The sequence below is a fragment of the Macadamia integrifolia genome, chromosome 2 (genome assembly GCF_013358625.1).
Source record: "Macadamia integrifolia cultivar HAES 741 chromosome 2, SCU_Mint_v3, whole genome shotgun sequence".
Classification (NCBI taxonomy): Eukaryota; Viridiplantae; Streptophyta; class Magnoliopsida; order Proteales; family Proteaceae; genus Macadamia; species Macadamia integrifolia.
Window position 1 is genome coordinate 29,095,454 of NC_056558.1, and position 22,691 is coordinate 29,118,144.

The 22,691-nt window shown below is 38.2% G+C and overlaps 1 protein-coding gene and 1 pseudogene across 1 annotated transcript; one reads left to right on the forward strand and one right to left on the reverse strand.

The window, feature by feature from the left end:
• Positions 1-14,575: 14,575 nt before the first annotated feature.
• LOC122072071 (DExH-box ATP-dependent RNA helicase DExH18, mitochondrial-like) lies at positions 14,576-17,351 on the reverse strand. The gene is given in 4 exon segments (XM_042636611.1): positions 14,576-14,894; positions 15,256-15,460; positions 15,463-16,498; positions 16,500-17,351. Coding segments are annotated over 4 exon segments (2,133 nt in total). The 5' UTR covers positions 17,337-17,351; the 3' UTR covers positions 14,576-14,839.
• Positions 17,352-18,660: 1,309 nt separating this feature from the next.
• On the forward strand, positions 18,661-19,480 carry LOC122064794 (annotated as a pseudogene).
• Positions 19,481-22,691: the final 3,211 nt, after the last annotated feature.

Sequence of the window (22,691 nt, forward strand, 5' to 3'; positions counted from 1 at the left end):
ATGCACATAATCAATGCATGAAAGCAACAAACATATAGAAATCATGGTACGGTACCACCTCGGCCACATCGGATTCTATCTCATACGTACAATAATCACATGGCGATCATGGTACTGGTACCACCTCGGCCACATCTGATCCTGCCACACATATCCATATACATTTCATATCATTTCCATCAAAATGTAACATGTAAAAAAACATCATCATCATTTAAGCAATATAAATAATCATGCAAAATCTATACATGTGAGCAATTCTATAATTATTAAACATTCCCAAAAGAAAAAGTCAACCATCCCTCACCTTGATTATGCTTATGTGGATTGGGGTTCAAGTATGGCCACCAGTTGTTCAATTTGCTATTGGCCTCCGAGTATGTGTGAGTCTTTATCCTAAGCACAAACGTAGTTGAGTGTTATTATGTATTGGAAACATCGGAAGGGTCCTATAGGGGTTACCCCCAAAGGGCACAAACAAGGTCCCAAGTTGACAGTACTGTCACAAAAAATAGTCATCGAAAACAATCACGGTCCACCAGAAATATCAGTATTGTTTCTGGTGTATGTAACAGAGAGTTCCTAAGGCTCGAATGGTCATCAAAAATAGACCCAGTGTTTCCAGCGGCTTATTTCCATTGGGGGCAAAGATTCTGCCCATGAGATTTGGGGCTTTTCGGCTAGGGCCCGATCGTCGGGATTTGCTCCTTAGAGTTCATGAGGGATGTTCCATTATTATTTTAAGCCATTAAAATCCCGAATCCACTGAGCCATTTAGGAGATACGTCAATCCAATGATCAAAATCTTAGATGGTCATTTGGTTAATCTTGATGTCGGAGCTCACCGGACTTGGTTTGAGCTTGGTAATAGGCATCGGGGAGGTGAAATATGTAATCCTCGAGCATTAGAAGGTAAGTAGGCCAAGATTCCATCTATACCTAGCTTGCCCTAGCTCAAAATGAAGAGAGAGACTGGGAGGAGAGGTAGCACTTACCTCCGGAAAGGTTGCACGTAGCCGGGAGCAAGTGTGAGTCCAAATCCCTTCTCTTTCCTCATCCTCCTTCCTTCTCTTCCTTTCTCTTCTCTCCTTTCTGTTACAACCGTGCCCTGACCCAATCTAATTTGAACTATTGTGATAGGTCTCGGATTGGAGATTGAAAGTAGAATTGGGTTTTGGCTCATGGCCGCCCATTGTCAAAGGGAAAGAGATGACCCCACATGTTCATGCATTGGTTGCCAATCCAACTGGAGGGGATTTATACCTTCTGATTCCAGAAGGTAAGTGACCTGACATCTTACACTTGAATCCCATCACGCATCAAAGTTTTTGGAAGACCATGAGCACGGCCGAGGGTAACTACTCATGCGAGACCAATTGGAGGACAGCAAGTAGTCAAGATAGCTTGCTATTTTGACCACCAAAAATAAGCAACTAGAAACAACTCGGGCCTGAATTCGGTGACTATTTTTGATGACCAAACAAGCTACTATCAAGGTTCCGATGCCTGTGGGTTCCGCCACTCGCATCATAGATAGCCCCAGATGATCCCAAATCATCCTCCACATCCTTCTCATGACATGAACAATTTACGGACCAAAGTACTTGGGTCCTCATACTCCGAAAAATTAGATTAATCCAACCAGACCAAAGAGGGTTCAACCAAACGGACCCTAAGGCCCAACTTAATTCATAAGTTAGAAATGAGGATTCATTTATGATTATAATCATGTATAATCATAAACAAAGTGATGGATGAATTGCTTTATTTTCAGGATCATTTTATTATTATAGAATTTCTCACATGCTTATGATTATACATGATTATTAATTGCTCAAATGATGATGGTATGCTATCACATGTAACATTTTTATTAGCTTGTGTCACAGGCAACACCTACATTGAGCATGCCTTACTTGACCTTTTCATAATGTGAATCTTTTGCCTTACCATGTATATAAGCAACTAGGATTGGGAGAATTGAAAGCCACTGAAACTACTCTTCAATTGGCCGATAGGTCTGTTTAAATTCCTAAAGAGATGGTTGAGGATGTCTTACTTAAGGTGGGGGAATTTATTTTTCCTGTTGATTTCATTGTTTTAGACACCCAACCAGTTGCCAACATTTGGGACTAGATCCCAATCGTTCTTGGTGGACCGTTCCTTACCACCAGTAAGGCCACAATCAATTATAGGAACGGTACCGTAAAAATTTCTTTTGACAACACTTCTATGTATTTTAATGTCTTTAGGTTGGATAAGCAACCAAATCCCCATGATGAGGAAGTTCATATGCTCTAAGAAATTTCAGATTCCATTAAGACTTATTTTTATATTGATTTTGATTCGGAATTTCAAAAGTGCATGGAACAATTGGGTGAATTTGATGAGAGAATTGCATTTGAGGTTCAGAGTCTCCAACCACCTATAGAGCCCATAGGACCCTTATCTACCTTAATGCCTAAACCTTCCATTGTTGAACTCACTAAGCTTGAGTTGAAGGAGTTTCCCTCCAATCTTAAGTATGCTTTCTTAGGTAAGGATCACACTCTTTTAGTCATCATTGCTTTTGATTTGACTTCAAGTCAGGAGGAGGAGTTGATCGAGCTTCTAAAGGAAAGTAAGGAAGCTATAGGATGGACCATGGCTGACCTCAAAGGAATTAGCCCTTCTATTGTTTTAAATCATATTCACCTCATTGAGGGGTCCGAACCTTCAATGGTACTCCAGAGAAGAGCTAACCCAGTGATGAAGGAAGCCATTAAAAAAGAAATACTTAAGTGGATGGATAATGGGATCATTTATCCCATTTTTGACAAGGACAAGCATTTTTGTTGTAGATCATTTGAGACCCTCATAAAGAAATATATGATCACCCATAAGCTGGTGGCCAGGTTGAGGTATCCAATAGGCAGATTAAGCAAATTTTGGAAAAGACTGTCAACCCTAATCGCAAGGATTTGTCTCTTGGACTTGTGGATGCCTTGTGGTCTCATAGAACTGCGTTTAAGACTGATCTCGGACAATCTCCTTACTGCCGTGTGTATGGGAAGGCATGCCATCTTTCAGTTGAGGTAAAGCAAAGACCCTTTTGGGCTATAAAGAAGCTGAATTTTGATCTACCTACTGCTGGTACTCATAGTGGACTCCAACTAGCTGAGTTGGAGGAGCTTCGCAATGATGCTTATGACAATGCTAGGATTTATAAGGTAAAATAACCAAGGCTTTTCATGATAGATAAATCCTTAGGAAGTCCTTCACACCTATTGATAAGGATTTGCTTCATAATTCTAGGTTATATATTTTTCAGGCAATTTGAGATCTCGTTGGGATGGTCCTTATGTTGTGCAACCTATTTTTTATTATAGGGCTATTGAGGTGTTAAACCCTAGCACAAGTGTAATTTTCAAAGTCAATGATCAGCGTTTAAAACCATTCCTTGAGCTCTTCCTACTGCTGCTAATGAAGAGGTCATGGATCTCCATAAACCTCTTTACAATGATGACTAACTTTTACCCAAGTAGAACCTCCCTTGCATTGTCTTTGCTTTTAATTTTTTCCATACCTTGTGAAAGACAAAAGAGGAATCATCAAGCGATGATGAAGACTTCAAGACTCAAGTCAAGATGAAGACCCTAGGATAGTCCAGTACTCTTTGTATAGTGTACTCTCTATATGTATATGTTCACGCACTTCATGCATTGCATATCATCATACTAGAATGACTATAGGACATTCCTTGACCTAGCGGGAAGTCCATAGGTGGTGTAGAACATAATTAGAAATACATGTTCTATGTGACTTTCTGTGAAAATCATTATAACTAGAATTAAGGGTATTTTGGGAAACCTTAGATTCGGTATCAGGAGATAAACCCTCCATGGAAGTTGTAGAAAATTGAGTCACGATTCCAACACAACTTGAATCGGGTTAATCCAATGTCAGACTGAAGAGTTATGGATGAAACATTGATAATTGATCAGTATGACAGTTGTCTATCAAAAACAGGACAGAACTAGAGGCGATCGACTTGCTGGAAGCCCCGATTGACCGGACCTATCCGAGGCCATAGCCGGTCGATCGGATGAAAATCCCAGTCGACCAGCACCTGCCTGGATCACTTCCAATGGCTAGTTTTCTATCTCTAATGGCTCTTTTTAGTCGACCGGCTATCGATGGCGGTCTACCAGTAGACCCAAAATATGACTGTTAGTCTGATTTACTACCTAAAAAGCTCTATTAATCTCACCTATAAATACCTAAGATGCTCATGATTAATTATCAATTAAGTTTGACCATTAAGAGCAAAGTTGTAAGCTATTTAATTCATAAAGGCATTCAAATCTCTTGAGCACCGTTGGTCTTCACCAATCCCAAAAGGAAAAGCTCAAGTCTCCTTTAAATCTTCCACATTCTCGCTGAGCATATCAGAGGTACAAAGAAGACTACTTAAAAGGTGCATCATTTCATTTGCATAATCATCATTTGCACCACACCAAAGGTAATCCTCTTTATTCCACTTTCCCTATTTTTTGTTTTACAATTCTAAATTGTACTTAGGATTGTATAAGAATCCTCTTATCCTAAAAAAATTAAGGTGCCTCTCTACCTGTAAAGGAGATTGTAAAGGGGCCTCTCTACCTGTAAAGGGGATTTATAAGAATACTCTTATCCGTAAAAAGATTGTAAAGGTTTTCTTCCCTACCTACTATACTGAAAGGGAGAACTTTGTGGAATACCTTACAAGAGGATTCTTGTAGGGAGTGGACTAGACTCAAATTGAGTCGAACTATTATAAATCTTGGTGTAGTGTGATTGTGACTTTTTCATTCCATAGTTTTATTTACGATCACACTTGGGATAATTTTTTTTTAAGAATTGAATTTATTCACCCCCGTCTAGGTTATTTCGATTGGTATCTAAGCGGGAGCTCAAATTATTTAAGACTAGTTTTGTCTTAAAAGTGAATCAAAGACCATGGCCACATCCTAAGAACCATGAAAGGGCATGACGCCTCAAGACCCCCTTACTTTAATGGAGAAAACTTTTTTTTCTTGAAGTGCAGATTTAAGAACTTCGTATGTGGATATAACATCCTCGTATAGAGGGCTATAGAGAATGGACCGTACACCATTACCAAGGTTATAGATGGAAAAACAATACCAAAGGAAGAAAGGGAGTGGACAGTAGATGACATAGTCCTCATCCAGTACAACTTCCGAGATATCACATTCCTTCAGTGTGCCCTCAACGAGCAAGACTTCAACTAGACCATAGCATGTGATACAACTAAAGAAATTTGGTACATGCTTCTAGTCACACATGAAGGTACGGAAGAGGTAAAAAAAAGAAGGTAGATCAACTTGTCTCAGATTACGAGTCATTCTTTATGAAAGAAGATGAATCTATTACTTCTATGTTTACTTGTTTTACTGACATTGTAAATACCCTTAAAAGTCTAGGTAAGACTTACACTAACGCTGAAAAATTTAGAAAAATCTTGAGAGCCTCGCCAATAGCTTGGAGACCCAAGAAAATAGCAATAGAAAATCTCTTTACAAACTCATGAATTAGAGTTGAAATCTGATAAACCAACTCCTAAGAACAAAAGAAGGACCATAGCGTTAAAGTCTTCTCAAACAATAGAAGAGGTAAGTGATGACGATGAAGATGAAGAGTTCGATATGGAAAAAGAAATATCTCTCATAACAAGGAAGTTCAACAAATTCCTCAAGAAGAAAGGAAGAATGCAACACAAAAACAAATCCTATGGAGATAAACCCTATGGAAAGAAAGGTAAGTCTAAATTCAAAACTAAGGAAACATATTCTAAAGATGTGTGTTTTAAGTGTAGAAAACCTGGTCACTTCAGAACTAACTGCCCACACAAACCAAAGAAGAAGGTTTATGCAGCCACATGGGATTCAAGTGATGAAGAAGAAAAGAGCGACTCCGAAGAAGAAGTCACCAACCTAGCTTTGATGGCTCTTAGAGATGAAGATCAAGAGGTATGCTTGAAGAATAAGGTGGAAGCCAAATGGGTAATTAATAGTGGATGCTCCAAACACATGACATCCAACAAGAACTTGTTCTCAAGCTTACGGGACTACGATGGAGGATGGGTCTCCTTTGGAGATGACAACAGAGGAAAAATTGTTGGAATTGGAAAGATAAAACTAGGAGGTATTTCCATTTCTAATATTTATTATGTGAAAAATCTTAATTATAATCTTCTAAGTGTGAGTCAGCTGTGTGGTATTGGATATAAACTAGACTTTGATGTTTCTAACTGTTATATTAAAGATGCAAATAATGATCTCATTTTAAAAGGATCTAGGAAGAACAATATTTATGTTTGCATGCTTAAGGAAACAAATCCCTTGAATGCATGTTTGGTTTCTAACCATAGTGAATCCTCATTATGGCATAGAAGGCTTGGACATGTAAATGTCAAGTTAATCTAAACCATTGCATCCAAGGATCTTGTTAGGAACCTTCCTAAGATCAAATATGAGAAAAATAATATTTGTGATGCTTGTCAAAAGGGAAAACAAACCAAGTAATGTAGGACTACATTTGAAACTCAAAATAGACCCAAACTGCAAGAAATTTTAAACCAAAGAACAACCAGTCCAATCCCAATAGTAGAACAGAAATCAGAATGTTATCTACTCGCCCAGCAGAATATCGACTTTACAAAAATAAGGTTAACCAAATTCCAGTCAACAGTAGTCCTTTAGAATTAAACCAGGAACAAAATAGGAGTCCAACCAAGTTCAGATCAATAGAATAATGTAATAGCATTCCAGAAACTACCAACAACAAGTAACAAGTCTATCGATTGTAATACCAGAATCTAAAGGTCACTACAAGATGAAAACAGAGAGAAATATGATAACTCTCAAATCTGGATTGAGTACTCCTTCTTACCAGCAGAACCTTAGGTTTAATTATCAAACAAAAGTGACCAGCAATCAGTGCTGGACATAGGTCGACAGTTCCACCCAGAAAAGGCTATATCGCCTGGACAGATCTGAAGTGAGAAAAGAGAAATACCTGGACAGTAGTACTCTGTGAATAAAATATGAAATAGAATAACAAACTTAAAGAGAATCTCTTGGACTTCTCGCCGCAAAGAGTCAATTGGATCAAACACCAATTCCTTCAACCTTGATTAAACATAAGACCACCACTTTGATCACACACAAAGCAAACTCAAAAGAGCAATAGCAACATAGCTTTTTTCATTTATAAAATCGTGGGGCTTAATAGGAGCCTTTCTCCTTTATTTATAATAATGATGGGGGTTACATAAAATAGAAACTAACTTTAGTTTCCAAAAATTGAAATAGGAAACTAAAAATTAGATACTCACCTAGTAACTAAAACTGAAAATAGAAACTTATAGTTACTAAAACTGGAAATAGAAACTAGGAAATAAGAAGTACTGAAATTAGAAAGTAACTAGGTACTGAAATTAGAAACGAATTAACCTCATCAAAACTCACTAGTAATCCCATATGTATCCTTAGAGCCCCTCTTTTAGACCCATAAAGTGGTCCAATACACTCCAAACCACATGGACTGAAGGCCCAACACATATACAATCCAACCCTAGACTTATTCCTAATAAAACAAGCCTATTTTGGTGAAGAATCTGCATCAAAGGTTCCCATATGTCGAATAACATTGTTTCTTCTTCAAGACCATTGGAACTCCTTCATTTGGATTTGTTTGGACCTATTAATGTATCTAGTATGAATGGAAAATATTATACATTTGTAATTGTGGATGACTACTCTAGATACACATGGACTATTTCTTAAAAGTAAAAATGACGCCTTTGATAAGTTTGTAACTTTGTGTAAAAGATTACAAAACCAAAAAGGGTATATAATAACCTCTGTGAGGAGTGACAATGGAGAAGAGTTTGAGTTATATTGCAATAAGTAGGAAATTGACCATAACTTCTCCGCTCCTAGAACACCTCAATCTAATGGGGTTGTTGAAAGAAAAAACAGGTCACTACAAGAGATGGCTAGGACAATGCTCAATGAATATTCCTTGCCTAAATATTTTTGGGCTGAAGCTATGAATACAGCTTGCTATGTGCTTAATCGAATAATTCTCAGACCTTTGCTTTCCAAGACCCTATATGAGTTGTACTTTGGTAAACTACCAAAGATGTACTACTTTAGGGTATTTGGTTGTAAGTATTTCATCCTAAACACTACAAACCATCTTGGAAAATTTGATGCAAAATCTGATGAAGGAATATTCTTAGGATATTCTATCAATAGTAGAGCATATAGAGTCTTTAATAAAAAGTCATTAATGGTTGAAGAATCCATGAATGTTAGATTTGATGAATCATTGCCTACTGACTTGAATAAATCTCTTGTTAATGATGATGATACTATGTTTGATGAGATAAAGAACAAAGTGAATGATGTCTCTCTTGATGATCCTAAGGTAAAAGCAAAAGAAATTATTATGGAAAAAGTAAAAACACTTTCTAGGGAAGTTATTCCACGTAGGAATCATCCCTTAGAAAACATTATAGGGGATCTAGATGGAGAAATCCAAACTAGATCTAAATCCCGAGAGATATGCAACCATACTGCATTTATCTCAAGGATTGAACCCAAGAACATAGAAGAAGCACTTAAAGACAGTGATTGAATTGTTGCTATGCAAGAAGAGCTTCATCAGTTAGAAAGATGCAAGGTATGGGAATTTATTCCAAAACCTAACCACCACACCATCATTGGTGCCAAGTGGGTCTTTCGTAATAAACTGGATGAAGATAGAAACATAGTAAGGAACAAAGCTAGATTAGTAACCAAGGGTATAATCAGCAAGAAGAAATAAATTATGATGAAACCTATGCACCTGTAGGAAGACTAGAATCCATTAGAATGCTACTCGCTTTTGCATGCAATAAGAATTTAAAATTATATCAAATGGATGTAAAAAGTGCTTTCTTGAATAAAAGAGGTATATGTAGCTCAACCCCCTGGTTTTGAAAATCCAAAGTTTCCAAACCATGTTTTCAGACTTGAGAAAGCCCTTTGTGGACTCAAACATGCTCCTAAAGGTTGGTATGAAAGATTGAGTACTTTCTTAATCGAAAGTAGCTTCTCAAGGGGGAGGATTGACACTATCCTGTTTGTGAAGAATAAGAAAGAAGACATACTTATTGTTCAAATTTATGTAGATGATATCATGTGTACTGATTTTAGCAAAAAGATGAGCAATGAATTTGAAATGACTATGATGGGAGAATTAAACTTCTTCCTAGTACTTCAAATTAAACAAACTGATAATGGCATCTTTATAAACCAAAGTAAGTACACCAAGGAGCTTCTAAAGAAATTTGACATTAATAGTAAAAAATCTTCAGACACTCCAATGAGTTCATCCTTGAAGCTCACCAAGGATGAAGATGGCATTTCTGAGGATGTAACTAGATATAGAGGTATGATTGGGAGCCTTCTATATCTAATGGCAAGTAGACTAGACATCATGTACAACGTATGTGCATGTGCTCGATTTCAAGGCGATCTAAGAAATCTCACATCACTATTGTAAAAAGAATCTTTAAATATTTAAAAAGCACGTGTGATGTGGGATTATGGTACCCTAAAAACCAACCCCTTGACTTAGTCAGTTTCTCAGATGCTAACTTTGCTAGCTGCCATATCTATAGAAAAATTACCAATGGTACCTGTACTTCCTTGGCTCTTGCCTTGTCTCTTGGTTTAGTAAGAAAAAAAACTCCATTGCTTTATCCACCACCGAAGCTGAATATGTCGCGGCTGATAGGTGTTGTGCCCAAATCCTTTGGATGAAGTAAACTCTCCAAGACCTTGGAGGTGAAGTTCAAATCATGTCCAATTATGTGCTATAACACCAGTGCCATTAACTTGAGTAAGAACCCTATCTTGCACTCAAGGGAAAAACATATAGACATTCGACACCACTTTCTGCGAGATACCATTCAGAATGGTGATGTCTCCCTTATATACATCGAAATCGAGAAACAACTCGTAGCTATTTTCACTAAACCTCTAGGTGAAGAAAGGTTTTGTACCTTAAGGAAGGAGCTTGGAATTTGCAATCCATTTGGGTGAAGCTGAAATCATTTTCCATTCATGTTCAAGCCCCTAAGAAGCCGAATCTGAAGCCTCACCCTCAAAAATCACTTTTTCGGAGTTTTCTGGAAAATCCTGCATCTGCCGATCGACCACCAAAAATGAGCTGGTAGACTGCCACTGACCGAATGGTCTTCCGGTCGACTGTTCACACCTACCGGTCGACCGGCGCCACCGAAAAACTCGTTCTGGGCACTTTTTAACTTGATTTTTTAGTCTCTTCTCTCATTTTAAGAGCCCCAACCACTTATAAACCCATTTCGACCCTCTCTCTCTCTCTCTCTCTCTCAAAACCCTAGCCCAAACTAAACCCAAAACCTAGATCTACAAGATCTCCCTCCTCCTTCCCACAAAACTTAGATTTCTCTTCTCTTTCTCCACATTTTCCTTTCATGGCCTCTCAACGCCATCTCAAGGCGAAGAAATCGATGGCTAACAAAGGGAAAAGGAAGGCTTCAAGCTCTTCCATTGGAGACAAATGGTTCTCTTCCTCAGATGCTTGCGAATGTTGGGAGATGTACATACCTCACCCAGTAGAGCAAGGTAGAACAATCAACACCACTTCTCTCAAGGTATGCTATCAAAGAACATTTTGATGCTTTAGGTTGGGGGAACATCCTCAAATTAGAGACTAAGTGCTACCCACACCTTGTGAAGATTTTTTATTGCAATCTCACAGTGTCTGGTGATGATGACACTCTCCTCCTTCACTCCTATGTGAAGGGTGTCTCTATAGATTTAGACATTACAACCCTAGGAGAAATCCTAGACATCTCTATGGAAGGACCTTTGAAATTCTACCATCCAAAAACCTTCATTGGACAATTCATGGACATTGACACTATCTATTCAGACATTATGAAGAATTATGCCAATACCCACAAGACTAAGGCAAAGGAATTGATTGACCTGGGGAGGATTGTGAACCTTATCATCTCTTACAATATCCTATCTAAAGGAGGTCACCGAGATGAACTTCCTCCCGTCCATGCTTACCTGATCTACTACATTTGTCAAACTGTAAGCATAAATCTTCCCTATATCATCCTGATGAATATGGTGGCTTGTGGAGATAAGCTCCAAAAGGGAACTCTCCCTTATGGAAGGCTAATCTATCATGTTCTGAACTACTTTTATGTGGATTTCTCTAACGAAATATTTGAGCCTTTTTCTCAAGAGATTGATCTCTCCACTATTCGGAAAATGAGCCTCCTCCCCAAGAAATTAACTACTTCCAAGAAGAATGTTGCTGGACCAAGTCAGCCTCAAGGATAGGGAAGTGATGACTCAACTGCATACACGACTGTTGTTGATCTTGAGAAATTTGGCAACATCATTCTTGCTCAGCTGGAAAAAATGGAGAGAAAGAAGAATGAAATATTAAAGCTCCTCATAGAAGAAGATGCAGATGAAGAAGAAGAAGAAGAAGAAGAAGAATAGGATGATCATTACTCTTTAATAGGATATGTTTTATGACCATTATGTTTAAACCTCTGTTTTTATTTTATGTTTGAGCTGGAACTCAGTTCTTGTCTTTTCTTTTACTTTTCCATGGAATCCTATGTGCTGCACTACTAAAGTAATGCTAATTTAATGCTTAGATGTGTGGTATGTTTTGGATGGTGGATATCTTATTTCAATTCTAGCACATATTCAGGGGGAGCATCTATTTCTAATATACTGCACATGTCTTATCTTTTTCCATGCCAACCTTTTTGCTGTTAACAAAAGGGGGAGAAAGTATTGCTTATGTGGAAATCTTGCAGAAATATTGTCTTTGAAATGATATGTGATTACTTGCATTTAAATTCTATATATTCCATTGTCATTTCTTATGGTTGGTTGTCATCACCAAAAAGGGGGAGATTATTGGGAATATGCCCAAACTCCTTTAAATGTTTTGGTAATAACAAACAACTCATAGCTTTAACTATATGTGCTAAGTGATGGTTAGTACAAGAAGACAACTCAAGCTATGCATGTTTGAAGAATCAAGTCACGACATAAAGATCAAGAATGGGAGCCTTAAGACAAGATGAAGACTTAGAAGATGAAAGACAAAAGAGGAATCATCAAGCGATGATGAAGACTTCAAGACTCAAGTCAAGATGAAGACCTAGGATAGTCCAATACTCTTTGTATAGTGTACTCTCTATATGTATATGTGCACGCACTTCATGCATCGCATATCATCATACTAAAATGACTATTGGACATTCCTTAACCTAGTGGGAAGTCCATAGGTGGTGTAGAACATAATTAGAAATACATGCTCTATATGACCTATTGAAATCACTATAATCAGACTGAAGGGTATTTTGGGAAATCTTAGAGTCAGTATCAGGAGATGAACCCTTCATGGAAGTTGTAGGAAATCAAGTCACGATTCCAACACAACTTGAATTGGGTTAATCCTATATCAGACCAAGAGTTATGGCCAAAACACTGATGACTAGTCAGTATGACATTTGTATGTCAAAAACAAGACAGAACTGTAGGCGATCGACCGAACCTATCCGAGGCTAACGGCTAGTTTTCTATCTCCAGCGGCTCTTTTCGGTCGATTGAATATCAATGGAGGTCGACCGATAGACCAAAAATATGATCGTTAAAATCTAATTTACTGTGTAAAAAGCTCTCCTAATCTCACCTATAAATACCTAAGATGCTTATAATTAATTATCAATTAAATCTGAGCATTAAGAGCAAAGTTGTAAGCTATTTAATTCATAAAGGCATTCGAATCACTTGAGCAGCGTTGGTCTTCACCAATCCCAAAAGGAAAAGCTCAAGTCTCCATTAAGTCTTCCACATTTTCGCTGAGCACATCAGAGCTACAGAGAAGACTACTTAAAAGGTGTATTATTTTATTTGCATAATCATCATTTGCACCATACCAGAGGTAATCTTCTTTATTCCACTTTCCCTATTTTCTGTTTTACAATTCTAGATTGTACTTAGGATTGTATAAGGATCTTCTTATCTTAAAAAGATCAAGGTGTCTCTCTACCTGTGAAGGAGATTTAAAGGCGCCTCTCTGCCTATAAAGGGGATTTGTAAGGATACTCTTATCCGTAAAAAGATTGTAAAAACTTTCTTCTCTACGTACTATACTGAAAGGGAGAACTAGTGGAATACCTTACAAGAAGATTCTTGTAGGGAGTGGACTAGACTCAGATTAAGTCGAACCACTAGAAATTTTGATGTAGTGTGATTGTGTAGAGAGTGGACTAGACTCAGATTGAGTCGAACCACTAAAAATCTTGGTGTAGTGTGATTGTGATTTTTTCATTCTGCAGTTTTATTTACAATCACACTTGGGATAATTTTTTTTTAAGAATTGAATTTCCACTAGTATAAACCCCCCCCTCTAGGTTATTTCAGTGGCCTTATGTTATACTTGCTAGGCTCCTGCATCTATATGTCATGTAAATAATTCTGGGGTTCCAACTTGTTCCACTACACTCCCTCCATATTTATGTGCAAAACCATATGGCCACCTTTGAGGAACATTTACAAAACCAAGGAAGCTGGGTAAAATACACATGTTGATAGACAATAGGTTCTCATTTATTTAAACTAGAACTGTATTTGATAGAAGTCAAAAGCACGACCATTGCAGCACCCAGAACAAAATTGGTTCATCAGAAGAAGTCAAAAAAAAAAAAAAAAAATCTAAGAATTAGTATTTCTTAATGAATTGAAGTCCACCTGCAGGACCCTTTTAGACTGTAGGTGTAAGACTGAGTGGCCATACAGGCCCTCCACTGGTTCAGATCATTGGTTAGTATGATCAGAAGAGCAAGATATAGCCTAGAATAAGCTCGCATCATTAGTTAGTCACGCATTTTGTTTTCTTTAATAGTATAATTATGTGTAACATTTCAATTGGAGGATGTTAGTAGGAAGATAAACCAACAAAACATGCCAAAAAGGAGTTCAGGAGAATGGGCCATGGTTGAAGATATCCCACTACATTAGGACACTTGTCGCTGCATAATTGGGGTACTAGAGAAGATGGACGGTCATTTAGGGAAGAAACCCAGCTGCTTTAGATCCTCAATTTTCTCAGAGTGAGACAGTTAGATGGAATCTCTAAATAATAGAAACAAAACCAGGTTAGGTTAATCCACCTGAGATATTTAAATTTGAAAAAATCTGTTATCAAGTATCTCTTAATCAGAAGTAATAGTTCCCAAAGCTGGTGCACTGAGGGCCTGCAAGGTTCTAGCCAATTGGAGCTACCTTATCTACTTATTAATTGGTACTTGTTCCAATGGTGAATGGACCATTGACGTTTTATATGAGTTGAGAAGAGTTGGATTGTTTCTATAGTGTTTAGTCCAAAACCAAAGAAGGGAAGAGAGGATCTTCTATGCAAACACATTCAAAGAGAGAGAGAGAGAGAATGCAAGTCTATCAAAGAATGTTATGCAAATGAATCAAACGGGTGATTTCAAAATTCAGGGAGAAGGAAAGAAGAAAAAGACGAATGGCCACTGTACCACAACAAATAATTTATGTAAACAAGGGCTTCCACTCTCCCTACCCAGTCGCCCAAATTCCGAAACAAAAAATATGGAAACAAGCAAAGGGCTCTAATATCTTAAATGTATTATGAGGTGGCACCGGGAGGCAATTCTATTGTGAGAGTAAACTTCTGATAAATGTACCCGGTATGTGTATTAAGTTGGGACATCACTTGGGGATCCATGTTGAAGGGATTGTTCCTGCCTTTTACTGCAAGGCAAAAAGGTTTATTACCATGTTAGACTCTGATGGGTTTAAAAAAGAAAAAACTATAACATCAGAGATGAAGCATGCACATGAATCAACAAGTAGTAAGGCATCAAAGAAGAAATGAAATATACAACTATGTTTCAAATTAAAATTCTATTAAATGGATAGGTTAGTTTGATTTAAATTGGAGGATGATCAGAATATGCCATGAAATCAGATGAAAATTGAAACTACGAAATTAACAAATTTAAAACAGGACACAAAACGGGGGCAAAAGAACTTAATGGAAAGTTGGAGGAATCATTATGGTTATATTAGTTCAAGAACAAGACAACGGCAGACAATAAATGAGGAAACTTACTTTTTATACACTTTAATAAGTGACATTGGTCTCTCATAGCCATCTTTCTTCTCTTGAGGCTTCGACTTCCCTGCCTGCCTTGATTCAGGCTTCCAGTTAGCTTTGGTGAGAGACTGACCAGGAAGGTCTGCAATATCTGTTGCCATTGCTGTAGCCTTCCTTACATACGGGAAATTGTCCTCCTTAAAATGATGTGATAGCCATAATACATAGACAACACTTGATGCTTAGTCTCGAGATCAAGGAGCTTTGCATCATTATTAGCAGAGCCCTTGGGCATGCCCATTGCTATAGTAACAGGGATATTTTGGCTGTATGATGAAGCAAACCTCAGAAGATGGTACATAGCTTTTGGATCTCTAATATTAACTGGAGCAAAGCAAAAGTTAAACTGGTCTTGAAAAGATAATCCGTTCACTTTCTCTAACATCCTTGCAACCTTCTTTACATGATCATGCTTACACAAGAAGTAAGAACCATCAAGGCGGCAGTTCTCACCAAACTTTTCCAGAAGTTGGCAGAAAGGAACATTGAGAAATTGTCCAGCGAACAACTCAACTTGCTCAAAGAAACGGAAGAGACCAACTTTTGTAACTTCATCAAAAGGCTGCTTCAAGCACTCAATCAGGTAGTCTAAATCATCCAAATGCAAGGTGGTTGTGAGTCCATCAGGATAAATGCTCCCTCTCCGACCAGCCCTTCCGGCAATCTGCTTCACCTGTGTCGCAGGCACTGGAACCATCTTGTCACCGTTATACTTAGAAAGGCTATAAAAGATAACTCGTCTAGTGTTTAGATTCAAACCCATCCCCACAGCATCACTCGCAACCAGAACATCATACTTATTATCTTGATCATTGAACAAGCTAGCTTGCTGCCGCCTAGTATCTGGAGGCAAGGCACCATAAATAACACAGCAACGGTGTTTGGTGAACTTCTCAATTGCCAGCTTGACTTCAAATATCTCTCTCCTTGAGAAGGCAACTAAACAGTCCCCAGGTCTGACATTTCGGAGATCTCCCAAGAGAGTCTTTGCTTCAACCACAAGAGGCTTGAACCTCTCATAATGACGTTCAACCAACTCATCCCCAGTATCCAAGCATATCTTTCTGACAATTTTAAGAACACTCGGATCCCCACACAAGTGTATCTCATCAGCCTTTAGTCCAAGCAAAGCACGAGTCCAAGCATATCCTCTGCAACGATCACCCATCATTTGGATTTCATCAATAACAGCCACATCATTCATACAATTCTTCTGCTGAAACCATCTCAACAGTACATGCAGCATGGTTAGCAAAAGGGACATTTTTCTTTTCTTATCCAGTTTGGAGACTACAGTAGACCCCTAGAGCATTCACCTTGTCAAAGACTTCCATGGCTAAAAGCCTCAGAGGACTACAGTAAATACCAGTCTTTGCTTCCATAAAACGCTGCAATGCGTTGTAGGTTTTACCACTGTTGGTTGGACCACAGTGATACACGATTTTGCGTTTCATAGCCCGTGCAAAAGGGAACCAAGTATAAGGTTTGGTGAGATCAGCAGAATCAATCATTCCCTTGAAACGCTTGATTTCTTCTGGGAATTCCTCCAAGCAAAACTCAACAAAAATTGGGAAAAGAAACCTCTCAGCTGATTCAGATGGACCCAATGATACCAAATACTTGGCAACATCTTCAAGGCATTTCTTGAAGAAAAAAGTCCGAAACTTGCTAGCCGCAGTAGGATAAAATGAGGCACAAATGTAGATAGCGAGAGCCTGGTTGGATGCCCAACCAGATTTTGCAAAACACCGGAAAATTTCAACAAAGGTATCCCAATTAGACCGCGTAAGCTTCGACTTCTTCTCAGACGACCGAATGTCCCTGAAAATCTCAACAGGATCACGAGAACCTACATGCTCAAAACTAACACTATCACTATTTCCAGGACCATCTTCCTCCTCAACACTTTCACGTTCAACCAATTCCGAATCCAGGGAGCTATACTCATCAACTCCATTGACATTCTCGACAAAAGTTGAGAACTGCTTCCTATTAAGAATATCAATGTCTCCAGGTAATAAGGACTCTAGATGCATCAAAACGTACGGAACTGTGCGTTCCAAAATGAAAGACAGAAAAGCGTAACTCTTCCTGTAATTTGAATACCTCCATTTCTCACCAGAATGGAATAATTGACCGGAAAAAAGCAAAACCTTAACCCTAGATATGCTGTTTCTAGATGAAATGATTCCAAACAGAGATGTTGCATGACCTCTCTCTCTCTCTCTCTCTCTCTCGCTTCACCTCCTCCCGCTCTGGGGCCTTTCTCCCTTTGCTTGACCTCCTCCTCCCGCCCTTGGGTCTCTCTCTCTCCCTCTCTCTCTGTTTCTTCACTTGCACGGCCACGTCCCGCTATTGGGTCGGGTAGAGTTTAGTCGGGTCAGGAAGAAGCTTGTTTTAAGTTCGCGGTGGCCCTCTTTGGTATCATTTTAATTTTGGGTGATTTACATCAACCTCCCTGTCATTTTCCCAAATTACATAATCCCCCTAAAATTTGAAAAATTTAAACCCACCCAAACTAACACCGTTTGAGAGGTGTTAGTTTTAGAATATAAAAAGACGTAATTACCCCTCCTCCTCTTGTTCTTGTTCTTTTTCTTCTTCTTTTTCTTCTTCTTCTTCTTCTTCTGCATCTTCTTCTTGTCTTACGTCTTCTACCTCTCTCGTTTCCCCCACTTACTTCACACATTCTTCACAATACTTAGGCGTAAACTCACATTCTTTCAGTTCTTCAACCAATCAATTCCCGTCTTTATGTCCTTCCTCTAGCTTGAATTCTCGGGATCATTTAAGGTTTTGGCTACTTCATTGACCACTCTAGTGTAATTGGTGGTCTATAGGTATCGATTATGGACGGCAATCGGGCTACCCAGCACTTGCTTCTCCTTCATGGTGAGTTGTCTTGTAGTGTTGTTGGGCAGCAACTTGGTGTGGCATGTAGGGGTTCTTCTGTTACATTTTCTGACCAATGGGTGTAATGGAATGGGGCTTGGGTCTTCAGAATTGAATGGAGCAATTCTCTTGCTTTTCTTGAACTCTACGTGAAGATGCATCTCAGGAAGAGAAAGGACCCATACATGTTCTAGCTCTGGCTTAGATGCTAAAAGAGAGATGGACAAGATTGAAGAAGGATCTGTGATTTTTTCCTCTTTTCGTTATTTATCTTCTTTAGATGTTTAAATGTGAGAGTCTGAATTGTAACTGTAATCCCATCCATCCATGGATATTGGGGAGAACTCAATCAATTTCCCCCAATTTTGTTGTATAGAATCTAAAATACAAAATGTTGATATCTTATCTTCATAGAATCTAAGTTGGGAGAATCTTATAGAGGAAGTGATGCTTAAGAGATCCAGACCAATGACCAGTAAGCAGGCTCTCATGGCCAATCATGCTTGTTCTCCAAGGTCATTCGCAGGTTTCGCTTCAAAGGGGTTCTCTGAGACGGATTCAGTGGTGAGCCCAAATTCAATTCTATAGTCATGGAACCCCAACTTTTTCCTATAGAAGCAGTTCCAAATCCCCAGAACCTAGTTTGGAGAACAATCATCCATGGGAGAAACTACAATCATCCACAGATGCTCTCAGTGAAGATAAAATTAACAAGTTCTCCAAACCTGATACCATGGTTCTGTTTGGATCAGAGCTAAAGATTTAAATTCCTCCTCTCCCACCGTCCATCCTCTCTCCAACTGATTCCCCCAAATCCCCTGTAGATTTTGGCATCAAGACTCGAAATTCTTAGTTGGGGTTTTTCTCTCCAGGTTCAGTGAACAAATCTCCATTTGGGTATGTGAATTTAGGCCTTGAAATTCCTACAACTCCTCGAGTTTTCACGGGTTGTCTCTCTGTAAGCGAGATGGAGCTTTCTGAGGATTATACTTGCGTAATCTCCCATGGACCGAACCCTAAAACAACACACATCTTTGATAATTGCATTGTAGAGAGTTGCTATGTAGTTGTTGGGTTTTTTGCATCGAGAAAGGAGAATTTTTTCTCCAATCGGTCACGCTTCCCTTTCAAAAAATTTCACAGATTCTGCTATGCATGCAAGAAGAATCTTGGACAGGGAAAAGACATCTCCATGATCAAACGAAGAAGAAGAAGAAGAGGAGGAGGAGGAGGCGGGGTAATTACGTCTTTTCATATTCTAAAACTAACACCTCTCCAATGGTGTTAGTTTGGGTGGATTTAAATGTAATTTTTTGATTTTCAGGGGGGATTATATAATTTGGGCAAATGACAGGGGAGGTTGATGTAAATCACCCTTTAATTTTTTATTTTTGTTCACAAAAATGGTTTTGACTACATTTGGTATCATTTATGGAGCTTGTTTCAATTGAAAAAATAAATTGATAAAACACAAAAGCCAAAATGAAATCAAGAGTCATTTATGTGGTTTGGCAAGAGTGACTTTTAGTAATTTTTGCCCTGAATTTTAATGAGCATGTGCTTAGAATCCCCATATTGAGGGGTAAAATAATGATTTGTTGTGTAATTAGAAATCTAAGCCCCTTGCCCCCTTTTCTTCCGTCCAAAGTGGAGAAAGAGAGTTATAAGGAAGGTGGATGAAGGGAATCTCTTCACCCATTTATTAAAAAACTATTTTGCACATAAAGATACCAAATTATTTCTCATAAAAAATCATTTTTTTCAAGCAGTTACCAAACCATTTTTATGTTTTGGTAAAAAATGATTTTCATTAATGATTTTTGTTAAATAGGTAAAAATAAAAAAGAAAAATGATAACAAAGAGGGCCATCTCCTTTAATCACATGAGCAACACTTGGTCTGCAATTCTTCATACCATATCTCTCCAGTACATTATTGATATAAGCTTTTCGTGACAGTCCAAGCAATCGACGAGATCTATGCCGATCACAAATGAGGCCAAACTCATATCTTTCATTTCAAAATTCTTAGAGAGAAATAATTTTAAGTCAATAAACTGGTGTTAATCAATTCGATTGTTCTTTTAAGGATATATTGAAATGGAAACTATTTAAAATGGGTCTTCTTATGTTTTCTAATTTTTTAACTAAATAATTTTTTTTAGTGAAATAGATATAAATTTTAATATTGAATTGAATTGTTTGTTGGAATTTTTTTTTTTAATATTTTCTTAATGCAAACTTAATTTCTATATGTTAAATAGAGAAAAAGAGAGTACGGTGAAAGAGAAAAGGGTTCTTACCCAAAAAAAAAAGAGAGGAGGATGAGGAAATTTTATTGGTAATGAATTCCTAAGATATAGTTTTTTTTTTTTTGCTTTAAATAAATCCTAAAAAATATTTTTAAAAGAGGAAAATAGAGGAATGTCATAGAGGAGGGAAAGGCTTATTGCAAAAGAAAATGGGAAGTGGAAGAGAGAGGGATTTGAGGCATGTTTAAAAAAGATAGAGAAAGATAGCAAAAGAGAGAGGGAAGGACAAGAGAGACTAGAGACATGGAGAATAGAGAAAATAAATCATAAAAGATATTTTAAATGAAAAAAGAGAGGAAGGTGAGGAATTATTATTATTGATTAGGAAACTAATAAGATTTTGGTAGAAAGAACTCTTAAAATATACATTTTAAAAAAATGTTGGAATTTAAGTTTCAAACTATGGTCAAATTGGTCTTTTTGAAATCCAAAGTAGTCTTTTTGAAATTTAGCTTTCCTCCCCAAAAGTGTCTCGTCTACTTTTACTATTTTGTCTTTAGCACTTGTGGAGTTTTGAATGAGCTAAAGACAACTCACAAAAGTTTAGTCCCACATTGCTTAGGGATGAAAGAAAACTTAGATATATATATATATATATAGGAATGTTTGTTAAGGGTGCAAGCCCTTTGAAGAGGCACTCTCCCTTGTCATGTGTGTGTGGGGGTTCCTGGGGTGCTTTTGAATCGCGCGCCGAGTCGAGCCGAGCTGAGCCGAGCCAAGCCATGGCAGAGGCCGAGGTCGGGGTTGGGTATGGGTATGGGTGTGGGTGGTTCAAAGAAACTATATTTTACTACATGTAATTTTATTCCATACTTTTTCCTAAGGGACATATTATTGGTGTATGTACCCAATAAATACACATATGGGTGTCTGTACGTACCGGTATACCCATTCGTATACAGAGGTTTACATTCCATATATATATATAACTCTGATTCTGGTTGAGTATTGTACGAAATAGATACTGTGAGTTTTTTGGTTCTCTATTCTTTGCAAGTGCTTCTAGTCTCTGTTTTCTTTCTGGTATTGGTTTACTGTGAGTTTCTGAGTATTACCTTTGGACATACCTATTGGAATCAATTATTGGAAATGCACCTTAGTCGATTTGGGAGTTGTTTTATCTTGGAGGTGAGAACATAAGGTCAACCTGGCTGCATACATATATACGCATTCAAATACCTTAAAGAGAGTATCTGTATACAATTCAACTCTACTTAAGATGAACGATTTCTGCTACTATTTTAGAGGATTGCTTGAACAAGTAAGTTATCTTTTACTTGTAATTACATTTCAATTAAGTAATTGTTTTTGTCAAAGTCTTATACCTATTGCCTAGTTTCTGTTTACTTACAAAAAATTCCTAAAAATTGTTTTAAGAAGAGAAAAAGGATGAACGGTTGAAAGAGAGTAGGAAAGGCTTATTGCAAAATAAGAAGGAGAGAGAGAGAGAGAGAGAGAGAGAAGGAAAGGAATTTAAGTGATTTTTAAAGAATATTTAAATATTAAAAATATAAAGGGTATCAACAATATCAAAAAAGAAAAAAGGATAATGTATTTAAATAAGCAAGAGGGGTTAAGTAGTTAAGTGAAAGATTAGCCACGAAGCATGAGTACATGCGCTTATATAATAGTAGTATAGTATATAGTATATATGATAGTAATATATATATATATATTGATGAGGGTATTTCTTCCCAACTGCGGCACGGGCAAGGACTGATCCTGACCAATGCTGCACCTCGACCCTCCATTAGGCCGTGCTGCCACCTCGACCCTCCATCACGCTATGCTGCCACCTCGACCCTCCATTAGGCCGTGCTTCCACCTCGACCCCCATCAGGCCGTGCTACCACCTCGGCCCTCCATCAGGCTGTGCTGCCATCTCAGCCCACCATCATGCCATGTTGCCACCTCAGCTCTCCATCAAGCCGTGCTACCACCTCGGCCCTCCATCTGACCGTGCTACCACCTTGGCCCTCCATCAAGCTATGCTGCCACCTCGGCCCTCCGTCAGGCATGCTGCCACCTCGGCCCTCCATCAAGCCGTGCTGCCACCTCGGCCCTCCATCAGGCTATGCTACCAGTCACCTCGGCTCGACCAACTTGTCACCTCGGCTCGGCACAGTCAAGTAAGGCACCTAGAAACGTGCTCTCGTCCACTCCTACATTCAAGGAATGTAATCCCTGA